A 23,070-nucleotide genomic window follows, 5' to 3' on the forward strand; every position below is an offset into this window, starting at 1 on the left:
TCGATGTGGGTGGAAACGGAACGGTCGCATCACCCTGGGTGTGGATCCTCCGGCCTACTCCCAACCATATCGATTGCGCCTTTCATTGGTTCAGTGGCTCTTTGAGTGAGCGCAAGAGTGTTCGTGAAGACCATGTATGTCACGTCATAGGGTGAGGTTGTGTTCGCCAAGCGGCCTACAGAGAGAACGATCTAGACTGTACGAGAGGAAGTTGACAATGAGAGAGCGTTGGAGCTTCATCGATGTGGACATGAGGAGTGATGCAGAACAAGGGCAATGCTAAGTCCGATGGCTGCTGTGCGTGTATGTCTGGCCTACTACGAGGTAGCGGATGTGGTATTTGTGCTCTCCATGACGGAGCCCCTAGGCTGTTGCTTTTCAAGCAGCTTTCTGTCGTGTAAGAAGAAGGGATGGAGGATGAGAATCCAGAGTGATCAGTGACTGCTGCCATTGTCTCTCATCGGATAAGGTGCGGACCCCACTCACCTCCTTGCTTCAAGGATCATCTCCTCCTTTCTCCTCTTTAGCTCCTGCCGTCTTCCCTCTGCCCCATTCTTCCAATCCAAATCATTCTGCATCCTACCCTTTCCTTTGTTGCTGCTGCTGCTGCTACTGCTAGGCGGCAAAGGAGCCTGCTGCGATTTTTCGACGCTCGAATCAGGTCCAGTCCCGGGGCTGGGTCCCAAACGTCCCTCTAGACCATACCGCGAGATGAGCGTTTCCTTTTTCCCACTACCACCCCCTCCCATCCAGCTGCTAGAGGTGGCAGAAGAAGCAGCTCCACCTCCCACTGCCCTCTGTCGAGCAGCAGCTGCGTTGCCCTGTTCGTGCGCTGGAATTGGCTCGCGATTGTTTGCTGCAGAGGAGGAAGCGGCTGGACCTCCAAAGGCGAATTTGACAACGAGGTAGAGAAGGCCGAGGGCGAGGAGAGTGGCTAGGACGTCGTTCATGATCTGTAGGTACGACTGTCGAGGATCAGGTGATGCTTATGGTAGGTGGTGATGGCAGCCCGCAGAGCTGAAGAGGGATTGATGATGAGGGAGGGAGGGTAATCTCCTCTCGCAGCTTCCAAGGCGGACGGAGGCTTCCTCGCTTCGACTCTCGTGGAGGCCGGCGGCGGAGTCACCTCGGCCCCAAGCCAAGCCAGGCGCCATTCCGGCGTGGCGCACCGGCCAGGAACAAGCGGGGGATGAGCGAGGGCCAAAGGTGCGATACGCCTTTCTCTTGCTTCTCCTCGTCTTGTCACTGTCGATACTCCTAGTTGATCCTTCTGCCACCCTCGACTCCACCAGTCGAGTTCTGCATACAGACCCAGAAATGGCATCCATGTCGTCGGTACCGCCGCGGCAGTCATCCTTGGGACTTGGGCGGCCCTCCAGTACCGGCTCCGGCTCCGGTTCATCGCCCTCGTCTTCCGCAACCCTCACCCCTTCGAGCTCATTATCCCTTTCCCTCTCGCGCTCCTCATCATCCACACTCTCCTCCCCACTCTCCCTGGCAAAGTCTCACTATACAGCTTCTGCCCACCACTTCATCCATCGGCAGCCCCTCGAGGCCCTTCATGAGCTCGAAGAAGCATGGAGATTGCTCTTCATCGTCATTGCGCCCGATCAGAAGGAGATCAGGGGTAGCGGCACTTGGCAGGGCGTGAGGGACAAGACAGTCATCCTCTGGCTTACGCTCTTGGTGTCTCTTTGGAAGACTGGAGGGTCCGTCGCGACGCAGCAGAGGGGCAAGGAACTCACATCGCATACTACTGCACTGCTCAAGCAGAGGGATCCGGAGGATTTTCTCAAGGGTCTCACAGGCTCCGTCTTGCAGGCCTATTCTGCTATGGCAGGCGATGTACAAGGGGCCAATGGCGACTCAAGAGCTGCAGCAGCTCGACACGAGGAGAGAAAGGTGGCTCTTTCTCTCCTGCCAGCCAGTGTTGCGGCTAGTGTCATCATGGCATCGCTCGGTGTAGAGGAGTTCCCCTCTTCTGGCTCTTCCACTTCTCCTCAGTCCTCCGTCTCTGCCAAATCTATGCCCCTGTCTCGACACCTCGCAGAGGATATACTACAGGCGCAGTCTGCTCCGCTGGCCTCCCCGGCTCCTGCCTCCGCCGCTACCTCGGAGGCTCGCGCCCGGCTGGTCTCCTCCTACTCTCGAGTCTTGGAGCTCTACGCCATCCACATCCTCGGTGTGCGCTGTGCCCAATGGGAGGAGGCCGACCAGGTGGTCCGCTTGAGCCTTCTGGAAGACGAGGAGAGAGCGAAGCTCCTCGTTGCGCTCGACCGGGCGAGGGAGCATGTGGTCACACGACCGGAGCGACGCGCTAGTGCGAAGCTGGCGGGGGAACAGGCCTATGAGCTGGAGAAGCAGAGGAGAAAAGCAGTGGAGAAGGGGCTGCAGCAACAGGGTCAACAGAAGCAGACGGAGAGCAATGGCGCCTTTATGCGGTCTGACACGACGAAGACTACATCGACTGTGGAAAAGGAACAGCCAAGGCGATCACGCCCTCCAGTCGGGAAACATCGATACTCATCCTCCTCCGCCTCATCCTCGTCCTCTTCTGTTCAACCATCTTCAGAGACAGAGTCAGACTCGACCATCACTGTCAACAAGCCGGCCAAACATCGGTCTTCGCATTCCCACTCCGAGGGAAGCACATCTTCCCAGCGAGGGGACAATGAGAGTACTTCCAGCACGACGGCAGCAGCACAGGCATTCGCCTCGACACGATCGGCTCTCAGTACCCGTATCGCCAAGGATGCACACCGTGACAGCGCCTCTTCAAATGAGCGAGGCTCCGTTGCGCCCCGAAAGAGTACAGGTACAAGTGCAGATGCAAGGGCAGCTTCAGCGAGCAGTCTAATCCAGACGCTCCGCTCCTTCCTAGCGCTAGATCGACTGCCCCTCTCCGGCTCGGTACTCCTCTCAGTGCTGGGCCCGTTGCTGGTCCTTCTATTCAGTCTGAAGAGACTGAGCGCGAGCAGGGGCAGGAGTCGGCCGGCTATTGCTGTTACAGCAGGTGGTGGAGGTGGTGGTGCGGGAGGGAGGGGGTCGCAAGTTGCGGCTAGAAAGGCAGGAGGTAGCAATGAAGCTGGTCTGCTATCAGAGCTGATACAGCGCTTGTGGAATACTGTACGCATGGGCACTAAGGTCACGCATCTTTGAACCCTGCCGAGGCAGGATGGAAGCGGGAGCAGGACCCTCGATGTGAGATGCTTCGCATCAACGGTACATGGGAAATATTGTATTTTGCTATAGTACATATGATTACAAAGAAAAGACTGCTACACCGCACCCATGCAGTCTGCTCCCTTCATCCTTTCAACCTCTCTGTCTTCCTCCGGCGCTTCCTCAGCTGTTCCCACTGGGAGCAGTCAAGTCCTGTTCGAATCTCTTGAGCGTGTTTTTGGGGAAGTCAGAATTGCAAATGAAGCATTTTGAGGGTGGTCGGCAGAAGACTGGAGGATTAGGAATGGAGGAGAGCAGGGGATTTGGGAATCAGTGGGAAGCTCTCAGCACTTCCTTTGTTTCCCAGGAATCTCGGTTCGGCTGCTACTCACTAGAGAGACAGACTCCACAGACGTATCCTACGTCTACAATTTCTCCGTGGCAGAAGCAGCTCGCTCTAAAGTCGACCTCGTCGAGTGTGGGTAGATGGAGCAGTCTCCTTAGATTCGGAGGTGGGAGAAACGTCGACAGAAGCAACTGGAGGAGCTGCTGTGGATGAGGACCTTCCTCGTTGGAAGCTGCAGCGTCACCCTCTCTGATAGGGCTGGCTAGCCTGAAATAGATTCCTCCGGTGAGATTAGCTGCTTGCTGCAGAAAGACTGTATCGTCCCTAGCAATCTTCAGCACATCGATCGGGATCTCGCGTCGTTGTGCTGCAAAGATGCAGTTCATCAAGCCGATGTACGCGTTGGAGGCTGAGGGTGTAAGGGAGAGGATTAGGATGCGCGAGTTCATGCTGGACGTCGTCAAAGAAGAGCCAACGGCGTTGGAGGATGAGGAGAGCTCGGTAGAGCGCGAGGGCGGCAAAGGATTGGAGCTGGAGTTGGAAGAGGCTGATGCTGGCTGCGAAGGTGCTAGACGGTTCATATCTGAAGGAAGATGCCTTGGTTAAGGTCAGTCCTGCACAAGCCTAGCCTAACTTCGTCTCTCTCTTACTCACGACTGAGAGCCATCCCCAGCACTTTCACCAGCGCCGTCTCCTCCTCTTCCTCCTCCTCATCGTCGAGATCCAAGCTAGTCTTCGCCTTGATCTCCTCAATCGTCGCCGTCACACCAGCAATGACGGCTTTGCTCACGTTGCCAAAGTGCTGATAGGTGCTAGCCTCATCGGCTCCCCTGCTCCTCCTGGCCCCGCGCTGTGCCACGAGTGTCGAGGTGTGCGAGTGCGAAGAAGTGGAGTAGAGTAGTCTGGCTACGCCATGAGTGGACGCGGCGTAAACTGCGAGTCCGTTGGTATGCGATAGAGCCAAGTGGGAGTTGAGAAATACGAGGAGCACAGGGAGAAGCGAGGAGATGGGCGAGAATGAGGATGAGGACGAGGGCGCTGAGGCAGTCGCAGACGAGGTAGATGCGAATCCCCACGAAGCAGGGTTGAGGTCCAATATGAGTGTAAGAAAGGAGGAGCTGTTGCCGCTGGAGGAAGTCGATTTGAGGGCAGAGGAGGACGAGGTCATGGTGACTGACAGCTTCCGCAGCGTTGACAATACCAAAGGCGAGAAGGTCCTTGGCGAAAGGAGAGGATGGTCAGCTCTTTGCGCCGCACGTCCGTCGGCATCACGCTCTTTCCGTGCGTGGAGGCCGAGGCGGGGCGACATTTTTGACAATCTTCCGAATACTCACAGTCCATTCCAACACCCATCACCTCAAGCACCGTAGCTCAGCTCAGCCCAGCTGATGATCAGAAGGAGCTTCGCCGACGTCGGCAGGGCAGCAAGGAGAGTTGCTCAACGGAAAGCAGGGCTGCCCACGCCGCAGCGATGCTCGTCGCAAGCCAAGACGCTGCTGCCAGGACGGGCGAGTCTGCCGGGGACGCCTCGCTGCTTCACCACGGGCCTTGCCTCGTCCGCAATGCCGACTGCTCACGGTAACACCACCTCCTCTGTCGATGGTCAAGGCTCTGTCTACACGAATGCTACATTGCAAATGCTATCGGGGCGCGACCTCATTGCCTCTGTCTCTTCATCACACATCTCGGCCCACCTCTCTTCGCAGCCCCGGACAATCTACCTCGGTGTGGATCCCACTGCTCCCTCGCTCCATCTCGGCAATCTCGTTCCCATCATTGCGCTGATTTGGCTAGTCAAAGCAGGACATAGGGGTATTCTGCTCATCGGAGGAGCGACGGGGAGTATTGGAGACCCTTCTGGAAAGAGCACAGAGAGGCCAGATATGGATCGAGGAGAACTCCACAAGAATGTACAAGCTTTGAAGTCACAGCTAGATTCTTTGATCCGGAATCTCAATGCTCACTTTGGCGGAGCAGCGTCAGCCAGTAGTGACAATGGAGGTGTGCAGAGGACACCCCTCGAGGAAGCAGCCGCCGCTGGGACTGGAGCAGCTGCCGAGCGGGCTGCAGACGAAGTCATTGGCGGCCCTTCAGCTCAGGGGAACTCTACAGCGCCTGTTGCCGGCAGTCAAGCTCTTGAGGAAGGCGCAGAGCGTTCAGCCACTGGCGCCCTTGATATACAGATCCTGAACAACCAAGACTTCTACGAGGGCATTGGCATCCTAGACTTTCTCCGCGATATAGGACGCTACGTACGGATAGGGGAGGTGTTGGCAAGAGACAGGTGAGCTGATCGCATAGAGACCAGGAACCAGAATTGCCTACTGAAATGCTTTTCGCTTCCTCCTCTACGATGTATGACAGCGTCAAGACCCGCTTGCCACCCCCTCACGGCACATCGACGTCACCCCATGCGGGGCTCTCCTACACCGAATTCTCGTACCAGCTCCTACAGGCATACGACTTTTACCTCCTGAACGCCAGGCCCGACATCGGCTGCTCCATGCAGATTGGTGGCAGTGACCAAATGGGAAACATCAGTGCGGGCGTTGAGCTCATACGTCGGAAGAGATTCGGCAGCGCAAGTAATGCTCTTCAAGAAGCAGATCTAGACGACACTCAAGCAGAGTCTCCCGCCGCTGCAGCTTCATCTTCTTCAAGTCGTCGGCTGCCACCAGCATACGGAATGACCCTCCCGCTTCTCACCACTTCCTCGGGTGCCAAGTTGGGCAAGTCGGCAGGCAATGCCATCTTCCTTTCGCGTGACCTCTGCTCCGACTATGACTTTTACCAATACCTTTTACGGACCACGGATGAAGACGTCACAAAGCTGCTCCACTGTCTGACTTTCCTGTCTAGCGAGGAAATTGCTGCAGCCGAAGGAGCCAGAGGTGCCAGGCAGGTTCTGTTGGCAGACGAGGTCACGAGGCTCTTCCGTGGGCCGGAGGCTCTGGCGAGTGCAAAGAGGATGACCAATCTGCTGCATGTGGCCTTTGCTGCTTGCGAGGGACGAGGAGGGCTTCAGGAGACGCTCGACTCACATGACGGGATGCGCAATGAGCTGCACCTGATGGCGAGGGCGAGCGAGAGTATGACCAAGGCAGACGCCAAAGTGCTTAGGCTCTCTAAGGGTAATGTGCTCGGTCAAAGCCTCGTGGATGTCCTCGTGCTCACCGGGCTAGCAGACAGCAAAGGTGCGTCTTATTCGGGTCGTGTCGGCTCATGGCGAAACCTTCCCGACCTGACTGACTTTCTCCCTTTCCCACTCGCCTCGTGTCTACAATTATAGTTCAAGCACGGAGACTACTGCAAGGCGGGGCCTACCTGAACAATGTCCCGCTGACAAGCGACTCTGCCGCTGCTGGCGTCTTTACAGAGAAAGACGTGGCGACGTTTCGAGATCGACCAGAGGAAGGCATCGTCCTTCTGCGCAAAGGCAAGAGGACGGCAAAAGTCCTCTTGCTGGTATGATTCGAGTGGAGCACCACATTCAGTCACGCAGAACATTAGCAATCCTGTCACATTAGCAATCCATTGTGAGAAGCGGGCGGAGGAGCAAAAGCAGAGGCGAGATTGGCAAACCCGATTCATTTTGAGTCATTGCTATTTGCTAATCGACTGTTCCGCGAATCCCTTACTGGTGATGATGATGTAGTAGAGCGCATGGGATCACCAAGTGTCGAGCCGACTCTGAAAGGACATTGCCAAGCTATGGCGATGGTGTTCGGCATACCAAGACCATCCCTAGCTTGACCACTGCTCTTGCTGAATCCGCGATCCTGCCTCCCGAGACTCCTTCGTGCCCTCTTCTCTCACGCCCTGCCCATCTAGTCGATCCTGATCCGCTTGTACATCCTTTGTACAGCAGCATACGACGCCAGGTAGCCAATGGTGCCAAACAGGGCATAGCACATGACGCAGAGTATGCTCAAGTAGCTCAGGTACAGCACCTTATTCGCCAGTCCTGGCAGACTAAGTCTGCTAGCCCAATAGAATAAGCCATAGATGAAGAGCCACACTGCGGACCCTCCCCCGATGTTGAAGGACTTCCACTGCCAGCGCCACTCTTCTGCGCACAGGTGAAAGTAGACGAAGAGGACAGAGACGGTGGCAGTGGTGGTAGCAGTGACGACGAATGTGGCAAAGAGGAAGCCAAAGGCGTAGTAGATTCTTGTACCGAAGAGGGAATTGAGGATGAAGTGCAGCTCCAGGAAGGCGGCTCCGAAGGGGAGAATACCGCCCATGAGCATCGAGGGCCAGGGCTTGAGGTACCATGGGCCGGGAGGAATTTGTCGGGGAATGGAAGCTGTCCGCACTGGCTTGTTCCATGGACCCGCCCTGATGCCGAAGAAGGCTCCGAGGCAGACCAGAGGCACATCAATGGCAAACCAGAGGACGACGAGGGCTAGGAAGGTGCCAAAGGGGACTGCAGCAGAAGAATGAGTGGCAATGAGGAACAGGTTCAACAGCGATAGCAGGCCGTAGATGGTCGTTGGGAAGAGGGTGGCAGTACCGAATACTTGGCGTTGCCAGTGTTCACCGTCGTAGGTCGCATAGGCTCTTGAAGAGACATAGCCAGCCACGGAGCCGAAGAGACACCATCCGACCAGCATCACCGTTGCTAGCGATCCTCGATTCGAGGGAGACAAGAATCCTAGCAGAGCAAAGGTAAGTGTCACAACGGCCATAGCTGTAAGCTGTGCGCCGGTGCCGATCAGAATGGAAAGCAGCAGAGGACGAGGAGGCGACCGGAAGACTTCGGCGTGAACAAGCTTCCATCCAAAGTCTTCTTGCAGGCCCTCGTCTAGATCGAGGGCATTGTAGCGGCTCACGTCCTTCGAGACGCTGCGAAGCAGGATCATGGCAACCTGTGAGAAGGCGGAGGGCAAAATAGGTACGTCAGTGCCGAGTTGCCAACTTCTTCTGCCACATCACCCGCCTCGCTCTCACCATCAGACACAAGAACGCAACCACAACAATGGAGTTGAAGAGCGCAAACATGTGCACCTTGGCGTCAAAGACTCTCAGATACGCATCCCACCTCGTGGCCCAGGGCGTGCTGCTCTCCTTCCAATAGATGTCCATTGTGTAGGCGATCTCCTTGACCGAGGAGGCCGGCGCCTCTCCGAATTGAGACAGTCTCAGGGGATCTGTCGCTTCGCAATTCAGCGCCTCGCCGTTGTGACCAAGGGAATTCCGTGACTCTGGGTGGATATAAGCGCCGACGATTCTGTATTCGCCGGGACTCCTCTGATGATACTCGATGTAGAGATTCAGGTGATTGTTGAGAGCCGGAGGATCGTAGGGAGCTCCGTGATCGTCGAACAGTCTTCCCAGAGGGAAGCCGATGGAGTAGAAGATCTCATTTGTGCGATCAGCAATCTTCTTTGTCGCAACTGGAAGGCCGTCCACCATCCAATTGACAGCATACTGGTCCTTGATGCGGTCATTGATCCAAGTGGCGTCCGATCCGGGAATCATGCTCTTACAAATGACCTTGCACTTCTCTTCCTTCAACAGATTCGCCGTCACTGGACTCGAATAGATACGATCTCCGAACAAAGCGCTACCCAATCCCTCTACCTGGGCCTCTGGTCCTCCCTGTGGCTGGCAGAAGTGGAGCCGCTCATCATAGTAGTCTAGCGAGATGAGCGTATTGAGAGTGTTCGTGGCGGTCCCTGATCCAGGACCATTGGAGGGGCCCGTTGAAGCTCCCGTCATCGGCTGCAGGGTATTGACGCTGAAGGGCACAGCATCGCCGGGAGCGTAAGAGCGCGGACTCGAGCCAGGAATCATCCATGCATGCGAAAGAGACGAGAACGCAAGCAGGGTGAGCAGGCAGCCGACTGCGGTGGCTCTTGGTGTTCTCTTCATCCTCGGCGACGACCGCATCTTGGAGAGGACGATTCAGGCGAGGAGGAGGCGATTTGCGGGAGGTGGTGAGTGGTACGACGCGGCTGGGAAGGAAGCAACAAGAGACCAACAGCAACAGCAAGCGGAGCTGAAATTATCTTCCGTCCCGACCGTGGTGACGCCTCCGCTCGAGGCCCACACTCACTTCTTCCTTGCATTGATATCCACCGTAGGCTCGCACCTCGGCGCTACCAGGAACACAATGACCACCTCGGGGACCTCTTCCAGCTCGCAGGTTCAGCCACTAGCGATCAGACGCAGCAATCACCTGATCACCATCTCTCACCCCCACCATCCGTACTACCTGGTCTGCATACTGCACTTCCGCGACTCCCTCTTCGTATGGCTTGGCGAGGCTCCCATGGGTGCAGTAGGGGAGGCGCAGCGCTCGAACTCTGAGCGACTACCTGATGGTGAAGTATCGAAAGAGGAGGAAGAGCTATTGGCACGGGCAAAGGCGAGCTTAAGCGAAGAAGATCAGAGGCAGCTAGAGGTAGACCGGCAGATGGAAGAGGAGCTCTCGAAGGCGCTGGCTGCAGCAGGCAGAGATGGTGGTGGAGGGGCCCGTGGGGCACTGGAAGAAGACGAGATCGCAAGGCAGTCGAAAGGGTTCCTAGCCAAAGAGTGGGCCGTGGCGATGTACAAGGAAGGACTAGTGAGTAATTACAAGGCAAATCAGACGGGACAGCATGCTTTGCTGTCTTCCCGGCTGCAGCTAGCTCATCTGACCGTCCCACCTCTCCCGACGCCTTGTCACTAGCCTCCCATCTCGACGTCCTTGTATCGTACTCCGTCCGATCTAGCCCTACCCATCTCAAGAAGACTTTCGAAACGTCTGGGCATCCCTCAGCTTCACCTCACCTTGTCTCTACCTGGAGACTTGCTGCCAGAGGGCAATATGCCTGCACCCCCTGGAGCCAATCAGGCCATCATGGCTATTGAGAAGGGTTTAGAGGAAGCAATCAGAGAGGCTTTGGCCGACCCCAGGCCAGCTTCGGTATAGCCAGTCCTCGCAGCACGCCTTACGTGGTGACAGCAAGATGCGATGCCAGGGTACTTTCTAATGTAATTCTAAATTCGAACTTGGGTCACAGCGTCTAATGTCCACTCCTAATGATACCAATGTCACCGCTTACACCTTCATTGAACTGACTCTCAGCCCACCCACTGCCTTGCGCTCTCGAACATTCTCAACCAGGGTCCCCTGCCCCTCCACCCTTCACTGCTCCCAGGTGGCTTCCAGCTCATGGCCTCTGCAGTGATACCCCTCTCGGGGTGGGGCATCATCGCCAAGCATCTTCCATTGGGAGTGAGGACGGCGGTGATTCCATCCAGCGATCCGTTGGGATTGGCGGGGTAGGTCGTAGTACCCACGTAGCCCTTGGAGCCAGACTCAACGTACTTGACTGCTGCAAGTCCTCCGTCCTGAATGCGCTTCATGCTCTCCTCGGAGGCAAATAGAGCTCGTCCCTCACCGTGGGCAACGATGGCTGGTAGTCTGCTTCCAGCCATGTCTCGCAGGAAGACGCTCTTTTTCACAGCTGCAGACTCGCCAATCTGAACAGTGCAGGCTCGACCTTCGAACCTGGTGCTAGCGTTGCGCTCGAACGTGGGCCAATCTTCTGCACCTGGCACCAGACCAGCCTTGGCCAGGTGAGAGAGGAATTGACAACCGTTGCAGATACCCAGCACAAAGGTGTCTTGCCTCTTGACCATGAAGCCTTCGAACTCGCTCCGTGCGCGCATGTTCAGCAGAGCCGACTTGGCCCAACCAGCTCCAGCACCCAGAACATCACCAAACGAGAAGCCTCCACAAGCTACCAGACCCTTCAGCTCAGGGTCAGAGGCAAGCGAGACTCGGCCGGAGATGATGTCGCTCATGTGCACATCTACGCTGGTGAAGCCGGCGGCGTGGAACGCGTAAGCCATTTCCAAGTGTCCATTCACTCCTTGCTCTCTCAGGATCGCCACCTTGGGTCGACTGACAGAGAGGGACTTGGAAGGAGAGGGTGTAGAGACGACGACATTGTCTCCTGGGTTGTATTTTAGGTCGAACTCCAATCTTCCCTCGCCTTGCGTGCCTGCTGGCACGTCGATGCGAGAGTACTCTTCCTTGGCGGACACGGGGTCGTCCCTCTCTCTTTGAAGACGATAGCTGGTCTCGGCCCAGATACTTTGCAGCGAGGCTCGAGTCGAAGAGTAGAGGACAGAGCCCTTTGACAGTAGTCTAATGTCTTCGCCGTCTTCTCGCGGCAAGACTCTTCCAATGGTCTTGATGGCGGAGGTGGGGACTCCAGATGAAGTAAGGATTGAAGAGACGGCCTTGATATCGCCTTTACGCACTTGCATCACCGCACCCAGCTCTTCATTGAAGAGTGCTGCCATCTTCTGCTCGTCACTGGAGCTTGAAGCCTCGCTCAAGGTGTCCAGGTCCACCTCGACACCACATCGTCCAGCAAAAGCCATTTCTACGATCGTAGTGATGAGACCGCCGTCGGATCGATCGTGATAAGCTAGAACAAGACTGTCATCGCCGGCAGGTCGATTGTGGACAGTCAACTCCTTCAGCGTATAGGCAGCCTCGAAGAAGGCTTTGAGTGTCTTCTCATTGCCTGCATCTACGTCCGGACAGTCGTCACCAAGCTGACCAAACACTTGAGCCAAGACAGAGCCTCCCAGACGAGTCTTGCCAGCGGCTAGGTCGACAAAGAGCAGGCAAAGATCTTCTCCCTCCTTTAGGGTCGGTACCTCCTCGTGAGGACGCAGCTGAGGCGTCCAAGTGTGATGGATCGCGTCGACAGGAGCGAAAGCAGTAATGATGACACTCATGGGTGCCGTCACCTTCTTCTCGCCCTCGGCAGTCCAGGCCATTTGCATACTCATCGAGTCCTTACCGACAGGGATAGCGAGGCCAAGCTTTGGGCAGAGATCCAGACCAATGGCCTGCACAGCCTCGTAGAGACGAGCGCCTTCGTCACTGTAGCTGGCCGCGCACATCCAATTGGCACTGAGCTTGACCCTGGTCAAGTCACCAACACTTGCAGCAGCCAAGTTGGTCAGTGACTCTCCCACAGCCATCCTAGCAGATGCAGCTGGCGAAAGCAGGGCCAATGGGGTCCGCTCACCAGAGCACATAGCTTCACCGGTAAGGACGTCATCAAACCCGTAGCCTGTTCGTGTCACCGCAACATCTGCCACGGGCACTTGCCAGGGGCCGACCATCTGGTCTCGTGCCACCAAGCCGGTAATGGAGCGATCGCCAATAGTGATGAGGAAAGACTTCGATGCGACGGTAGGCAGACGCAAGACTCGGTCGAGAGCGGTCTGTACTGTTGCAGCAAAGTCTTGCGGTGCAGCCGGCAGATAGGAACGTAAAGAAGCGTCGAACGTCTGGCGGTTGGGCTGAGCACGCTGGCTCTGGCGAGCGATCTTGGGAGGCTTGCCGAAAAGAGTGCTCATTGGCAAGTCGAGCGGCTTGTTGCCGGCAAGTCGGTCCGTCACCACCAAGCGCTGCTCCTTGGTCGCTTCGCCCACCACAGAGAAGGGACATCGCTCTCTGTGAGCGATTGCTGTGAAACGTTGGACATCCTCAGGAAGCACTGCCAGGACGTAGCGCTCCTGGGATTCGTTGCACCAGATCTCCAAGGGGCTCATACTCTCATCGTCTACGAGAATGTCTCTGAGCTCGAAGATACCGCCCAAGTCGGAATCATGCACGAGTTCGGGAAGAGCGTTGGAGAGACCACCTGCTCCCACGTCGTGGATGCTCTGGATCGGGTTTCCTCCTACGCTACTCGAGGAAGAGACGCAAGCATCTATCACCATTTGACATCTGCGTTGCATCTCGGGATTCTCTCGCTGCACAGAGGCAAAGTCGAGATCGGCTCGGTCAGAAGCTCCCGACGCCATACTAGAAGCCGCGCCTCCTCCGAGACCAATCAGCATTCCAGGTCCGCCGAGGACAATGATCTTGGACCCGACCGGAATAGGCGATTTGAGAGCAAAGTCGGGGCGTACGGTACCCAGCCCACCTGCAAGCATGATGGGCTTGTGGTAGCCTCGAATCTCGCGCTTCCCACTCTCGGCACCGTCTACTTCGAGACACCATGTCCTCCAGAAGCCTGTCAAGCCTGGCCTTCCAAACTCGTTGTTGAAATTGGCACTACCAAGGGGTCCCTCCAAGATTATGTCCTTTGCCGAAGCAATGTGGGATGGCTTGCCAGGATTGAAGTGGGCTGGAAGTGACGCGTCTAGTGCTTCACCCTCTTCGGCGAGGGGCGTCACATTCGATGTCATGAAGCCCACCAGGCCAGCTTTGGGTCTGCTTCCTCGACCGACGGCGCCTTCGTCACGGATCTCGCCTCCTGCGCCGGTAGCAGCGCCAGGGTAGGGAGAGACGGCGGTGGGATGATTGTGTGTCTCTACCTTTACCAAGAGCGGATGAGCTTCTTTCGTCGAAGAGGTGGAATAAAGGACAGAGTCGGCCTCGCCTTCGGTGATGGCGGCAAATCTGTAGGCATCACTTCCTTGCATAACGGCAGCATTGTCAGAATAAGCGCTGATGGTACCCTGGGGAGTGATCTTGTGCGTGTTGCGGATCATGCCAAACAGGGTGTTGTCCATCTTCTGCCCATCGATCGTCCAATCGGCATTGAAGATCTTATGCCTGCAATGTTCTGAGTTTACCTGTGCAAAGGAGAAGAGTTCTGGCGTCGTCGGGTTTCTCTTGAGCTCGTCAGATGTGAAGGCTTGTGCAAGGTAGCGGACCTCGTCCGGAGCAAGTGCTAGACCTCGAGCTTTGTTGGCCGCTTCCAATTGGGCGATGGCGCTATCGAGCGAATCGCCTGCTGTAAGGACATCTACCCACTCCAGTGGTTTGCGATGAGCCATGTCCTCGGCGAAGAGGTCAGAAAATACGGGCGCAGTGGTGCGGATCACAGTGGTCATCCGGTCATGCAGGAGATCGAGAGCGGCTGGCGTGAAGTCATTCACGGAGAGGGCAGAGCCTGTCGAGGATCGCAGCACGTACAGCACTCCCCTTTCGACCCTGGTCACGTAATCCTTGAGGGTACACAGGTGAAGAATGTTGGTAGCTTTGGACGACCATGGCGATATGGAGGCAGGGCGAGGAATGACAAAGAGGTACAGAGCGTCCTTGGACGGGCTCTGTATGGCTTCCTGCAGGATGGGGTGCAACGGAGCTGGGCCATAGCTCAGGAGGTGGTCGAGTACAGCTCGGTGTTGCCCGTCTGACTGCGTGAGCTCAGAGAGTGCCTTTGGGGAAGTTGGTTTGACGAAGTGGGTAAAGATGGCTTCGACAGAAGTGACCTTCTGTAGCTCGGGTGCGAGCGACTGCAGGCGTGTCAAGAGCCGTGTCCGCTGGGCATCGGTAAAGGCGAGGGAGCCTGGCAACAGCAGCAGCTGCTGCTGCACAGCTGAAGAGGAAGCAGACATGACTCTACCTCGGCACAGCTTGGATAGGCTGACTCTCAGGAGTCTAGTGTGGGAGGCGGTAGTATGAGTGGCTGTCGTCTGAAGCCACGATGCGGCGCGTACTGACTCGACCTCTCCTTCGTTCCTTCGTCCCGACGTGCGCTTGGGAGAAGCACTTGAATTTTTGGCGGCAGCGTCAGTCCAGGGGCGCTTCCGTTCCGGCGTCTTTTCCCCTGCGCGAGTCATTGTCGTCTGCCGGCACGCTTGCCTCGCCCGCTTTCCGTCTCCCCGCCCTGATTCGAGTAAATCTCTCACGCACCTCGCTTCGTCCGTTGCCGTCTTGCCCGCCAGCATCTGTCCCACGGCCTAGAACAACCCTTCCGATTCACTGACATCACCAGCAGTACGGCTGACCGACTCGGGACGACACCCAGGAATCTGCAAGATAGTCAATCTACACCGCCAATCAGAAGTGTGACCAAGTGGTGAATACTTCGGCATCGCACCTTTTGTCCCATTTGCACATTCCGGATCAACCTCTTGGCCTCATCTCATCTCGCAACGATGCCATCGAGCGCTCAGAATGGAAGGGTCAGTGACCCTCCCATGCCACCGACAACTGCACTTCCCACATCCGCCTATCTAGCTGCGCCCTTCGTGTCCTCGAAGGCTCTGGGCGAGAGCACGAGCACCGTGCAAGCAGATCCTGATCGCTCCGGCAGGGGGGCTAGCAGCCAGGCTTCGTCTTCCTCTTCGTCCTCTTCACCGCCATCTGCCTCTTCTCCAATGGAGAGAGAGTCTAGCATCCCTTCCTACCTCTACTCTTCGCTACCATCCTATCTGCTCCTCCCATCCGGCACTCCAGATTATCTGCGGATGTGTCTATCGGCGGATATCTATAGTCTGGTCAAGACGACACCGCTGCAGCGTGCCAATAAGCTTTCCACCAAGCTGGGATGTGAGATCTTCCTGAAGAGAGAGGACCTGCAACCCGTGTTCAGCTTCAAGCTGCGGGGCGCATATAACCTGATGAGGACACTCGAGGGAGAGCAGAAGTGGAAAGGTGTCATTGCCTGTAGTGCTGGCAACCATGCTCAGGGCGTCTCCCTCTCAGGACTGTCGCTCTCCATCCCTTGCACAATTGTCATGCCTCTCGGAACGCCTGCCATCAAGGTCGACTCAGTCAGAGCTCTGGGTGCCAAGGTTGTGCTGCATGGCCAAGACTTCGACGAAGCCAAGGCAGAGTGTTCGCGACTGGCAGAGACCTACGGACTCAAGGTCATTCCGCCTTTCGACGACCCTCATGTCATTGCAGGACAAGGTACAGTAGGAGTCGAGATTCTACGCCAGACCAGCATGGACGATCTGGACGGCGTCTTCTGCTGCGTAGGCGGAGGTGGTCTTCTGGCGGGGGTGTCCTCCTACGTGAAGAGGATCGCTCCGCCGTCTTGCAAAGTCTTCGGAGTGGAGACCTTCGATGGGGACGCTCTGACGCAAAGCTTGCAGGCTGGCAGGAGGATCACATTGAGAGAGGTTGGCCTCTTTGCTGACGGCACAGCGGTCAAGGTCGTGGGTGAGGAATGTTTTAGGATCCTCAGAGAGAAGGGAGCCGTGGATGGAATGGTGAGAGTGGACACTGATGAGATCTGTGCGGCCATCAGGGATACCTTTGAAGGTGAGAGATACACTTTAGTAATTAGTGCAGTGCCCACCTCGCTCACCTTCCCCTTTGCCTGTCATTCAACAGACACACGCACGGTGCCCGAGCCTTCTGGTGCCCTCTCGTTAGCAGGACTGAAGCGCTACATCATCAGCCACAATTTGCAAAACTCGGGCAAGAAGTTCGCCTGTATCATTTCGGGTGCCAACATGAACTTCTCCAGGCTACGCTTCGTTGCCGAACGAGCTGAAGTCGGAGACGGCAAGGAAGTACTGATGATGGTGGAGATTCCGGAGGTGCCAGGAGCCTTCATGAAGCTGCACAGCCATATCCACCCTCGCAGCGTGACAGAATTCTCGTATAGATACAACGTAACGGAAGAGAGTGGTTCCCAGCCACCCACCGCCCACATCTTCCTCTCTTTCCTTCTTGGAGGCGGAGCACCACCGCCTGGAGCAGTAGGAATCCCGCCTGTACCGCCGGCAAACGTTGGCCAAGGAGCTCAAGGCAACGAGCACCATACCGATCACGAGGTCAGGAACGATGTACGTGCTACACTTGCTGCTCACTTCGGTCGAGGTGCCACTCTCTCGGCGACCGAGTCGCCGCTGACCAATGGCAGCAGCAACGTCAATGGCAATGGTGATGGCAATGGCAATGGCGAAAGCGCTTCTGCCGATGGAAACACTGCCGGTGCGGCTCCCGGGACCTCGATCTCTACCCAAGCGCCTAGTGCCAGGGACGCTGAACTTCGTTCCATCATGGATGCTTTATCGAACGATGGCATGCGAGCCATTGACATCAGCGGCAATGAGATGGCCAAATCGCACGCTAGGTATCTAGTGGGCGGCAAGCAGAATGTGCCTCACGAGAGGATCTTCCGCTTCGAATTCCCCGAGCGGCCGGGAGCTCTGAGGAAGTTCCTGGCTGGCCTCAATGCTGGGTGGAACATCTCATTGTTTCACTACCGGAACCACGGCAGTGACATTGCCAGAATCTTGGCAGGAATTCAGGTCACACCTGGCAGCGAAGAAGCCTTTGACAAGTTTCTGGAGGAGCTGGGGTACGTGTACAAGGAGGAGACGGGCAATGAGGTGGTAAAGAAGTTCCTTTGAACGGATTGAGGGGTTCCCGTGATGATAAAGATAGACCAGGTCATTCGAAGTGTCTAGGATCACTAGTGTGTTCTGGTACGCCACTTGTGAGGTAGAGATTTCTTCATCGTGAGGTGTCACTCGCAATCTCTGTCAGCGTCACAGAATCTCTTGGGATATCGCAATACAGCAATTTTCATCACTCATGGCGACGTCTGCATCCCGTTGCCTGACTTCTGCTATTTACCCATGCGAGCAAGGCTTGCCTCTCACTTGTCTTCCTCCTGCTCCCCAGCGGCCGCCCCCCCTGTACCTCCACCGTTCGCCCTTTGCTCTTTGTTTCCGTTTTTAGAATCAGGTACCAGAAAATTTTGCTGCTTAAAGTGTCTCTGACCTTGCACAACGAAGCCCGGGATCTTTCGGAGCGATGCAGGGAGATTTTCCCGCTTTGAGCCCGCGCCAGCGCCAGCAAGTCAGGTTAGCGACGGCGAGGGCGTCCATCCTCTGCCCTCCTCGTCAACTTTGTATCGTTGGCCCGTTGACTTTTGGCGGGTGAGCTGACGAGATCGGACATCTACTCCGAAGATGGAAGCGAAGGCGTCGGTGCTCCTCTTCCCCCCTCTCTCTCTCTTCTCTCAATCAGGCGGGCGGGAGCGCAGGGCAGATGGCAGGTCACGATCCGACCAAGGCCAAGCATCGCCAGGGGAAGACGGCAATCTGTTTGTGCCTAGCCCCGAGGTAGGCGGCACGGGAGCAGTGTCATTGCCGTCGTCAGCTTAGTGGTGTGTGTATGTTGCATTGCGTTTGTTAACCCCGGGGCAGAGGTAGAGCCCCGCCCCGCGACGGCAGGGAGTGCCTGGCTGCACGCAAGGCACAGGGGCGGCGGCGGGGGCAGCGCACGCAGCGCACGGCAGCAACGCTCCCCCTCGGCCGCCGCTCCACGCTTTGTCCCCCCCGCCCCCAAGCTGGGCGTAGGCTGGACTGACAGGCACACACGGACGCACACAGAACAGTCGAGCCAAGTCAGATCCAGACGTCAGCCCCCGTGCGTGCGCCTCTTCCCCGCCGCATCATCCTCATCCTCGTCGTCGTCGATCGTGTCATTGCCAGACTCATCAAAGGCTTCCATCTCACCCTCGCACTCATACTCTCACACACACACACCTCGCACTCCATCGCAGACTCCTTCTCCATCACATCATTCAGGTACAGCGAGAGCCTTGACCAGACGTCTTGCACATTCGAGCGCGCCTCTTCGCTCTACCTACCCATCTGGGCAACCACACATTGATTGATCGTCTCGTCTATCCCAAGGTCTCGTGGCCAAATTCGGTCATTGCATTGCGTCCTCGATTCCCTCACGGCATTCACGCCCAACTCTCAACGGAGGTCTAGCATCGACGACCTTTGGCACCGAGCTTGCTCTTCCTCGATCAGCCCCCACGCCGGCTCTCCCCCCTGTCGAGAATACTCTACCGACAGTTGCCTAACCCGGGACTGCCCTCTGCATTACGCAACTCGCACATCGGCTCACACCCCTCTACGACGATTGTCCTGACTCCTTCACGTCCTCGTCACGACCCGTTCTGAACCTTGAAGCGGCCTTTGCCAGCCCGAACTTCACCTGTTGTAGCTCAACAGCATCATCTGGGAGTTCCATTTGCCTGCAGCACCGCCATCGCGTCTTCGGCTCTCGAGCTCGTTGGTTGCTGTTAGCATTGCTGCCACGACAAGACAAAATCCTTGCTTTGAAGGCGAGCACACTTGACATACGAACATGAACGGACACCTGCCAGCCGACGCAATCGGTGGGGCACCGGCCCACGCCAGCTCCGCTGACAACTCGCCCCCTTCTTCAGCATCACCCTCGCTCAACTTTGAGACTCCAGGCGGGTCAGCGCCATCCTCATCGGTCGGAGCTTCTCCTCTCCCGTCTCTCGCCACCACCTCGCAGAGAGCTCCTTCTGTCACCACCGTCACCACCACCTCGATCAGCAATGGCCTCAGCGCCGCTCCGCCCATCCCTGCAAAGGATGCACGCATCGTCAGTCAGCCCGTATCGCCAGCGGCCGACCACTCTGGACATGGCGCATCCAAGGATAAGAAGTGGAAGTCGTTGTTGAAGTTCGGCACCCTTGGCAAGAAGGCAGGCAACTCGGAAGAACCAACGAAGCAAGGACTGGGTCCACGCGGTGAAGCTGGTTTCCACCCGATGTCTGGAAGCTCAGTGGTAGCAGACCCGAACTCATTCTCAAATGACAGCTACTCTTCTGGATCGCAGGAGGGCGAGGACGGCAATGGGAGTGTTCGCCGAGTGGCATCTGTGCCTGACACAAAGAGGGCTTATGCCGCCAATGGGTCACATCTCACTGGCGGTGCTACAAATGGCGACAAGCATGCCAATGGTGGTACGACTTCGATGACTTCTTCCCTGATCCGAGAAGATGGCTTCTTTCCTGGATCCCCGGTGCGGATGGACAGCACAGCTACCTCGTTCAGCAGCAAAGACTTTGAAAAGACAGGCAAGGGCGCTAAAGGCAGCAAGGCCAAAGGAGGACTTTCTTTCCCGGGGAGCAGGAGGGGTAGCGCGAGCAAAAATGGCAAGGCACCATCGTCGGCCGACTTCAGGGCTGGCAACCAGCTTGCTCCACCTTCGAGCAGTGGCCTCCTGAGCCCAGGCTCGGGTGGACCTTCAACGCCCAACGGTAGCAATCCTACCCTGCACCACATGGACAGTAAAGGTAGCTTCAGGAGGACATACAGTAGCAACTCGATCAAAGTCAAAGACGTCGAAGTCGGCCCAAGCAGCTTCAGCAAAGTGAAGATGCTGGGCAAGGGAGATGTCGGAAAGGTGTACCTGGTCAGGGAAAAGAAGACGGAGAAGCTCTATGCGATGAAAGTCCTTTCGAAGAAGGAGATGATCAAGCGGAACAAGATCAAGCGAGTCATGGCTGAGCAAGAGATTCTCTCCACTTCGAACCATCCTTTCATCGTCACACTCTACCATTCCTTCCAGTCAGAGGACTACTTGTACCTCTGCATGGAATACTGCATGGGAGGTGAATTCTTCAGGGCTCTTCAGACTCGGCCCGGCAAGTGTCTACCAGAAGAAGACGCTCGCTTCTACGCAGCCGAGGTCATCGCTGCATTGGAGTATCTGCATCTGATGGGCTTCATCTATCGAGATCTCAAGCCGGAGAACATTCTCCTCCATCAGTCTGGGCACGTGATGCTGAGCGATTTCGATCTATCCGCTCGAGCCACCCGGAGAGGTGGCGCTCCAGCCATGATCCGACAGGCCACGCCTCACTCGGCACCTCTGGTCGATACTCGCTCCTGCATTGCGGATCTGAGGACCAACTCCTTTGTTGGTACGGAAGAGTACATTGCTCCAGAGGTGATCAAGGGTTGTGGTCACACATCGGCCGTCGATTGGTGGACATTGGGTATCCTCATCTATGAGATGATATTTGCGACCACGCCCTTCAAGGGTAATTCCCGCAACGCGACCTTCTCCAATGTGTTGCGCAACGACGTGACTTTCCCCGATACTGTTCCTATTTCCTCCATGGGCAAATCTCTGATCCGAAAGCTCCTGATCAAGGACGAGCTCAAGAGGATGGGCAGTCAATCCGGCGCTAGCGAAGTCAAGCAGCACAAGTGGTTTGCCACCCTCTCCTGGGGACTGCTACGGAATCTCACACCGCCCATTGTGCCTGCCTACAGCAACGGTCTGGATGCCATCAACTTTCGCAACGTCCGGGAGAGCAGGAGCTTGAATCTCGATAGGCAGCAAGGATCGACTGTGAAGGCACCAGCTGTGGCGGCTACCGCTGGTGCGCTTCCGACGTCGGCCAAGACGGTCATGACTGCTGTGGCCGGCAAGAAGGGCCAGGTGGAAGAGGCGGGAGATGCAGTCGAGGCGAACCCCTTCAGTGGATTCAACTCGATCACTCTGCAGCATGGAGAAGAATAGATTGGCGGACTATTCGGAGCAGAGCTCCGAAGGAGGAGGACAAGGGTGCAGTGCAGACTGCACATCTTCATGTCGCCAGACTTTCGCGGACTTGCAGTTTCTGATGGGTGCATCAGACAACGAGCCCCGGGATAAGTTCCCACCACGATCTGCACCTCTTCGATGCGACTGGACGATAAATGGGCTAGCCTCTCAAGACCGGCCCATATCCCTTTTGGTCCCCTTTAGCGATTGTCATAAGCGCATGCATGGACCTTACGAATCTGTTGCACTGCGTGCACGGACTCTATCTCTACCTCTTCCTCTATCCCTTATTTCTCATTCCAGAGCAGAGCGATACGATGGAAGATGTCTTCTTTCGATGCCCAATCATCTCTCCTCGCTCATCTCTCGTCTCTCCCCTCTTTCAGTCCAGCATTCTGCTGACGTCCCCGCCCCCTCCCATTTCATCTGTCTTGAACTCACTCGACGTCCTTCCCCCTCACTTTTCTCCCTCGGTCCATATCACTCTTGTCTCTTTCTTCTCCCCCTTCTTTGTCCTCTTCTCCCTCCCCCCCCCCCTCTCATCTCATATCTATCTGTCCCCTCGGTCATTTCCATGTCATGTCATGTCGTGTCGTGTCGTCGATGAAGATCAGCCTGTCCGTAACGAGCTCATCACCGTCCCTTGTTTGAGGCCCTTTCTTGCTACCTTTGACTGGACTGATATCAGTGGTGGTGTGATCTGAGGTTTGATTGGGATTGGAAGGGAAAGGATCGTGGGCATGGGCATGGGCGTGATGATGGTGATGCTTTGTGAGGAGGGGAGAGGGCAGGTGAGGGCTGGTTGTACTGTAGCTGGCATGGATCAAGGGAGCCTCTCTCTTCTGCCCTAACGGTGATCCTTCTGCATCTTGGCTTCCGTCGATGAGACAGGAGAGTGGGGGGCGATAGGCTCAAGCTCTCGGACAGCGACGCCAAGCGTGCATCCATCCAGCTCAATCGCAATCGCGGCAAGGATCCTGGTGGGCGGAAATGACGAAAGAAGCTTCTTTGTTGAACAGGGTGAATGAGCAGAGCGGCATTTGCTTTCTTCGGCAAAAAGTCAGAACCCTGACGATCTTCTTGGCTCTTTGCCAAGTCAATTCCCGCCTTGTCCCTCCCTAGGTGATCAATAGTTGCGACTTTCCCCTTGCCGCTTCTTGCTGTATCGTCCAAGCTCCGCAATCCCTCGTCTTGCTCCACGCCACTTGCCCTTGCCGATCTTGTACACAAAGCCGGCCCGATATCGATCCACCTACCCAGCCAGACCTAGCCTAGAATCAGCCAAAAGAGCTTTCCGGTTCATTTGTCAAATTAAGGACGCACGGCCTTTTGATACAGGAATAAGGTCTACGATCATGCAAGCATGATCTTCTTTGCTTCTTACGAGAGCAAGAGCTTTGACATGATTGACTTTATCTGTGAGCTTGATTCAGCAAGGCAGAGTATGCGCAGTGTAGTGAGA

General features: G+C 56.3%; 10 protein-coding genes across 10 annotated transcripts; 6 read left to right on the forward strand and 4 right to left on the reverse strand.

Annotated features, from left to right (window-relative positions):
* Window positions 1–317: 317 nt before the first annotated feature.
* On the reverse strand, window positions 318–950 carry BCV69DRAFT_298522 (hypothetical protein; the record flags this gene model as incomplete). Its single annotated transcript, XM_025494227.1, has 2 exons — window positions 318–390; window positions 487–950. The coding sequence occupies 2 exons, from the start codon at window positions 948–950 to the stop codon at window positions 318–320; spliced, it is 537 nt and encodes a 178-aa protein (XP_025348672.1).
* Window positions 951–1,235: 285 nt separating this feature from the next.
* On the forward strand, window positions 1,236–3,303 carry BCV69DRAFT_312016 (hypothetical protein). Its single transcript, XM_025494894.1, has one exon. The coding sequence runs from the start codon at window positions 1,318–1,320 to the stop codon at window positions 3,157–3,159; it is 1,842 nt and encodes a 613-aa protein (XP_025348673.1). The 5' UTR covers window positions 1,236–1,317; the 3' UTR covers window positions 3,160–3,303.
* BCV69DRAFT_282235 (transcription factor Tfb4) lies at window positions 3,224–4,729 on the reverse strand. The gene is made up of 3 exons (XM_025492288.1): window positions 4,163–4,729; window positions 3,555–4,091; window positions 3,224–3,452 (listed from the first exon to the last, which is right to left on the reverse strand). Exons 1-3 carry the CDS (start codon window positions 4,674–4,676, stop codon window positions 3,346–3,348), a joined length of 1,158 nt encoding a protein of 385 aa, XP_025348674.1. The 5' UTR covers window positions 4,677–4,729; the 3' UTR covers window positions 3,224–3,345.
* Window positions 4,730–5,070: 341 nt separating this feature from the next.
* On the forward strand, window positions 5,071–6,979 carry BCV69DRAFT_298525 (hypothetical protein; the record flags this gene model as incomplete). The annotated part of the gene is made up of 3 exons (XM_025494228.1): window positions 5,071–5,792; window positions 5,873–6,702; window positions 6,798–6,979. 3 exons carry the CDS (start codon window positions 5,071–5,073, stop codon window positions 6,977–6,979), a joined length of 1,734 nt encoding a protein of 577 aa, XP_025348675.1.
* Window positions 6,980–7,019: 40 nt separating this feature from the next.
* On the reverse strand, window positions 7,020–9,459 carry BCV69DRAFT_282238 (hypothetical protein). The gene is made up of 2 exons (XM_025492289.1): window positions 8,459–9,459; window positions 7,020–8,376 (listed from the first exon to the last, which is right to left on the reverse strand). The coding sequence occupies exons 1-2, from the start codon at window positions 9,380–9,382 to the stop codon at window positions 7,336–7,338; spliced, it is 1,965 nt and encodes a 654-aa protein (XP_025348676.1). The 5' UTR covers window positions 9,383–9,459; the 3' UTR covers window positions 7,020–7,335.
* Window positions 9,460–9,593: 134 nt separating this feature from the next.
* BCV69DRAFT_282239 (hypothetical protein) lies at window positions 9,594–10,748 on the forward strand. Its single transcript, XM_025492290.1, has 2 exons — window positions 9,594–10,076; window positions 10,182–10,748. The coding sequence occupies exons 1-2, from the start codon at window positions 9,624–9,626 to the stop codon at window positions 10,422–10,424; spliced, it is 696 nt and encodes a 231-aa protein (XP_025348677.1). The 5' UTR covers window positions 9,594–9,623; the 3' UTR covers window positions 10,425–10,748.
* BCV69DRAFT_282240 (phosphoribosylformylglycinamidin) lies at window positions 10,459–14,987 on the reverse strand. Its single transcript, XM_025492291.1, has one exon. The coding sequence runs from the start codon at window positions 14,873–14,875 to the stop codon at window positions 10,577–10,579; it is 4,299 nt and encodes a 1,432-aa protein (XP_025348678.1). The 5' UTR covers window positions 14,876–14,987; the 3' UTR covers window positions 10,459–10,576.
* Window positions 14,988–15,155: 168 nt separating this feature from the next.
* BCV69DRAFT_282241 (threonine dehydratase I) lies at window positions 15,156–17,859 on the forward strand. Its single transcript, XM_025492292.1, has 2 exons — window positions 15,156–16,529; window positions 16,602–17,859. Exons 1-2 carry the CDS (start codon window positions 15,419–15,421, stop codon window positions 17,627–17,629), a joined length of 2,139 nt encoding a protein of 712 aa, XP_025348679.1. The 5' UTR covers window positions 15,156–15,418; the 3' UTR covers window positions 17,630–17,859.
* Window positions 17,860–19,703: 1,844 nt separating this feature from the next.
* BCV69DRAFT_239489 (Pkinase-domain-containing protein) lies at window positions 19,704–21,578 on the forward strand (the record flags this gene model as incomplete). Its single annotated transcript, XM_025489980.1, has 1 exon — window positions 19,704–21,578. A coding segment is annotated over one exon (1,875 nt), but the record flags the coding sequence as incomplete, so codon positions are not given.
* A 130-nt stretch (window positions 21,579–21,708) lies between these two features.
* Window positions 21,709–22,642, forward strand: BCV69DRAFT_172687 (hypothetical protein). Its single transcript, XM_025489507.1, has one exon. The coding sequence runs from the start codon at window positions 21,833–21,835 to the stop codon at window positions 22,310–22,312; it is 480 nt and encodes a 159-aa protein (XP_025348681.1). The 5' UTR covers window positions 21,709–21,832; the 3' UTR covers window positions 22,313–22,642.
* The last annotated feature ends 428 nt before the right edge of the window (window positions 22,643–23,070 follow it).

This window comes from Pseudomicrostroma glucosiphilum, assembly GCF_003144135.1.
Source record: "Pseudomicrostroma glucosiphilum strain MCA 4718 unplaced genomic scaffold BCV69scaffold_5, whole genome shotgun sequence".
NCBI classification, from domain to species: domain Eukaryota; kingdom Fungi; phylum Basidiomycota; class Exobasidiomycetes; order Microstromatales; family Microstromataceae; genus Microstroma; species Microstroma glucosiphilum.

What these genes read in the sequence shown, in the direction of transcription:
- BCV69DRAFT_312016 (XM_025494894.1), top strand. Translation starts at nt 1,318, where the DNA reads ATGGCATCCATGTCGTCGGTACCGCCGCGGCAGTCATCCTTGGGACTT.
- BCV69DRAFT_282235 (XM_025492288.1), bottom strand. Translation starts at nt 4,676, where the DNA reads ATGACCTCGTCCTCCTCTGCCCTCAAATCGACTTCCTCCAGCGGCAAC. An exon ending in GCTGGGGATGGCTCTCAGTC is followed by an intron (nt 4,092 to 4,162) that starts GTGAGTAAGAGA and finishes ATCTTCCTTCAG; the next exon opens with ATATGAACCGTCTAGCACCT. An exon ending in CTGTGGAGTCTGTCTCTCTA is followed by an intron (nt 3,453 to 3,554) that starts GTGAGTAGCAGC and finishes CTAATCCTCCAG; the next exon opens with TCTTCTGCCGACCACCCTCA.
- BCV69DRAFT_282238 (XM_025492289.1), bottom strand. Translation starts at nt 9,382, where the DNA reads ATGAAGAGAACACCAAGAGCCACCGCAGTCGGCTGCCTGCTCACCCTG. An exon ending in TTGCGTTCTTGTGTCTGATG is followed by an intron (nt 8,377 to 8,458) that starts GTGAGAGCGAGG and finishes GCCTTCTCACAG; the next exon opens with GTTGCCATGATCCTGCTTCG.
- BCV69DRAFT_282239 (XM_025492290.1), top strand. Translation starts at nt 9,624, where the DNA reads ATGACCACCTCGGGGACCTCTTCCAGCTCGCAGGTTCAGCCACTAGCG. An exon ending in CGATGTACAAGGAAGGACTA is followed by an intron (nt 10,077 to 10,181) that starts GTGAGTAATTAC and finishes CCTTGTCACTAG; the next exon opens with CCTCCCATCTCGACGTCCTT.
- BCV69DRAFT_282240 (XM_025492291.1), bottom strand. Translation starts at nt 14,875, where the DNA reads ATGTCTGCTTCCTCTTCAGCTGTGCAGCAGCAGCTGCTGCTGTTGCCA.
- BCV69DRAFT_282241 (XM_025492292.1), top strand. Translation starts at nt 15,419, where the DNA reads ATGCCATCGAGCGCTCAGAATGGAAGGGTCAGTGACCCTCCCATGCCA. An exon ending in CATCAGGGATACCTTTGAAG is followed by an intron (nt 16,530 to 16,601) that starts GTGAGAGATACA and finishes GTCATTCAACAG; the next exon opens with ACACACGCACGGTGCCCGAG.
- BCV69DRAFT_172687 (XM_025489507.1), top strand. Translation starts at nt 21,833, where the DNA reads ATGGACCTTACGAATCTGTTGCACTGCGTGCACGGACTCTATCTCTAC.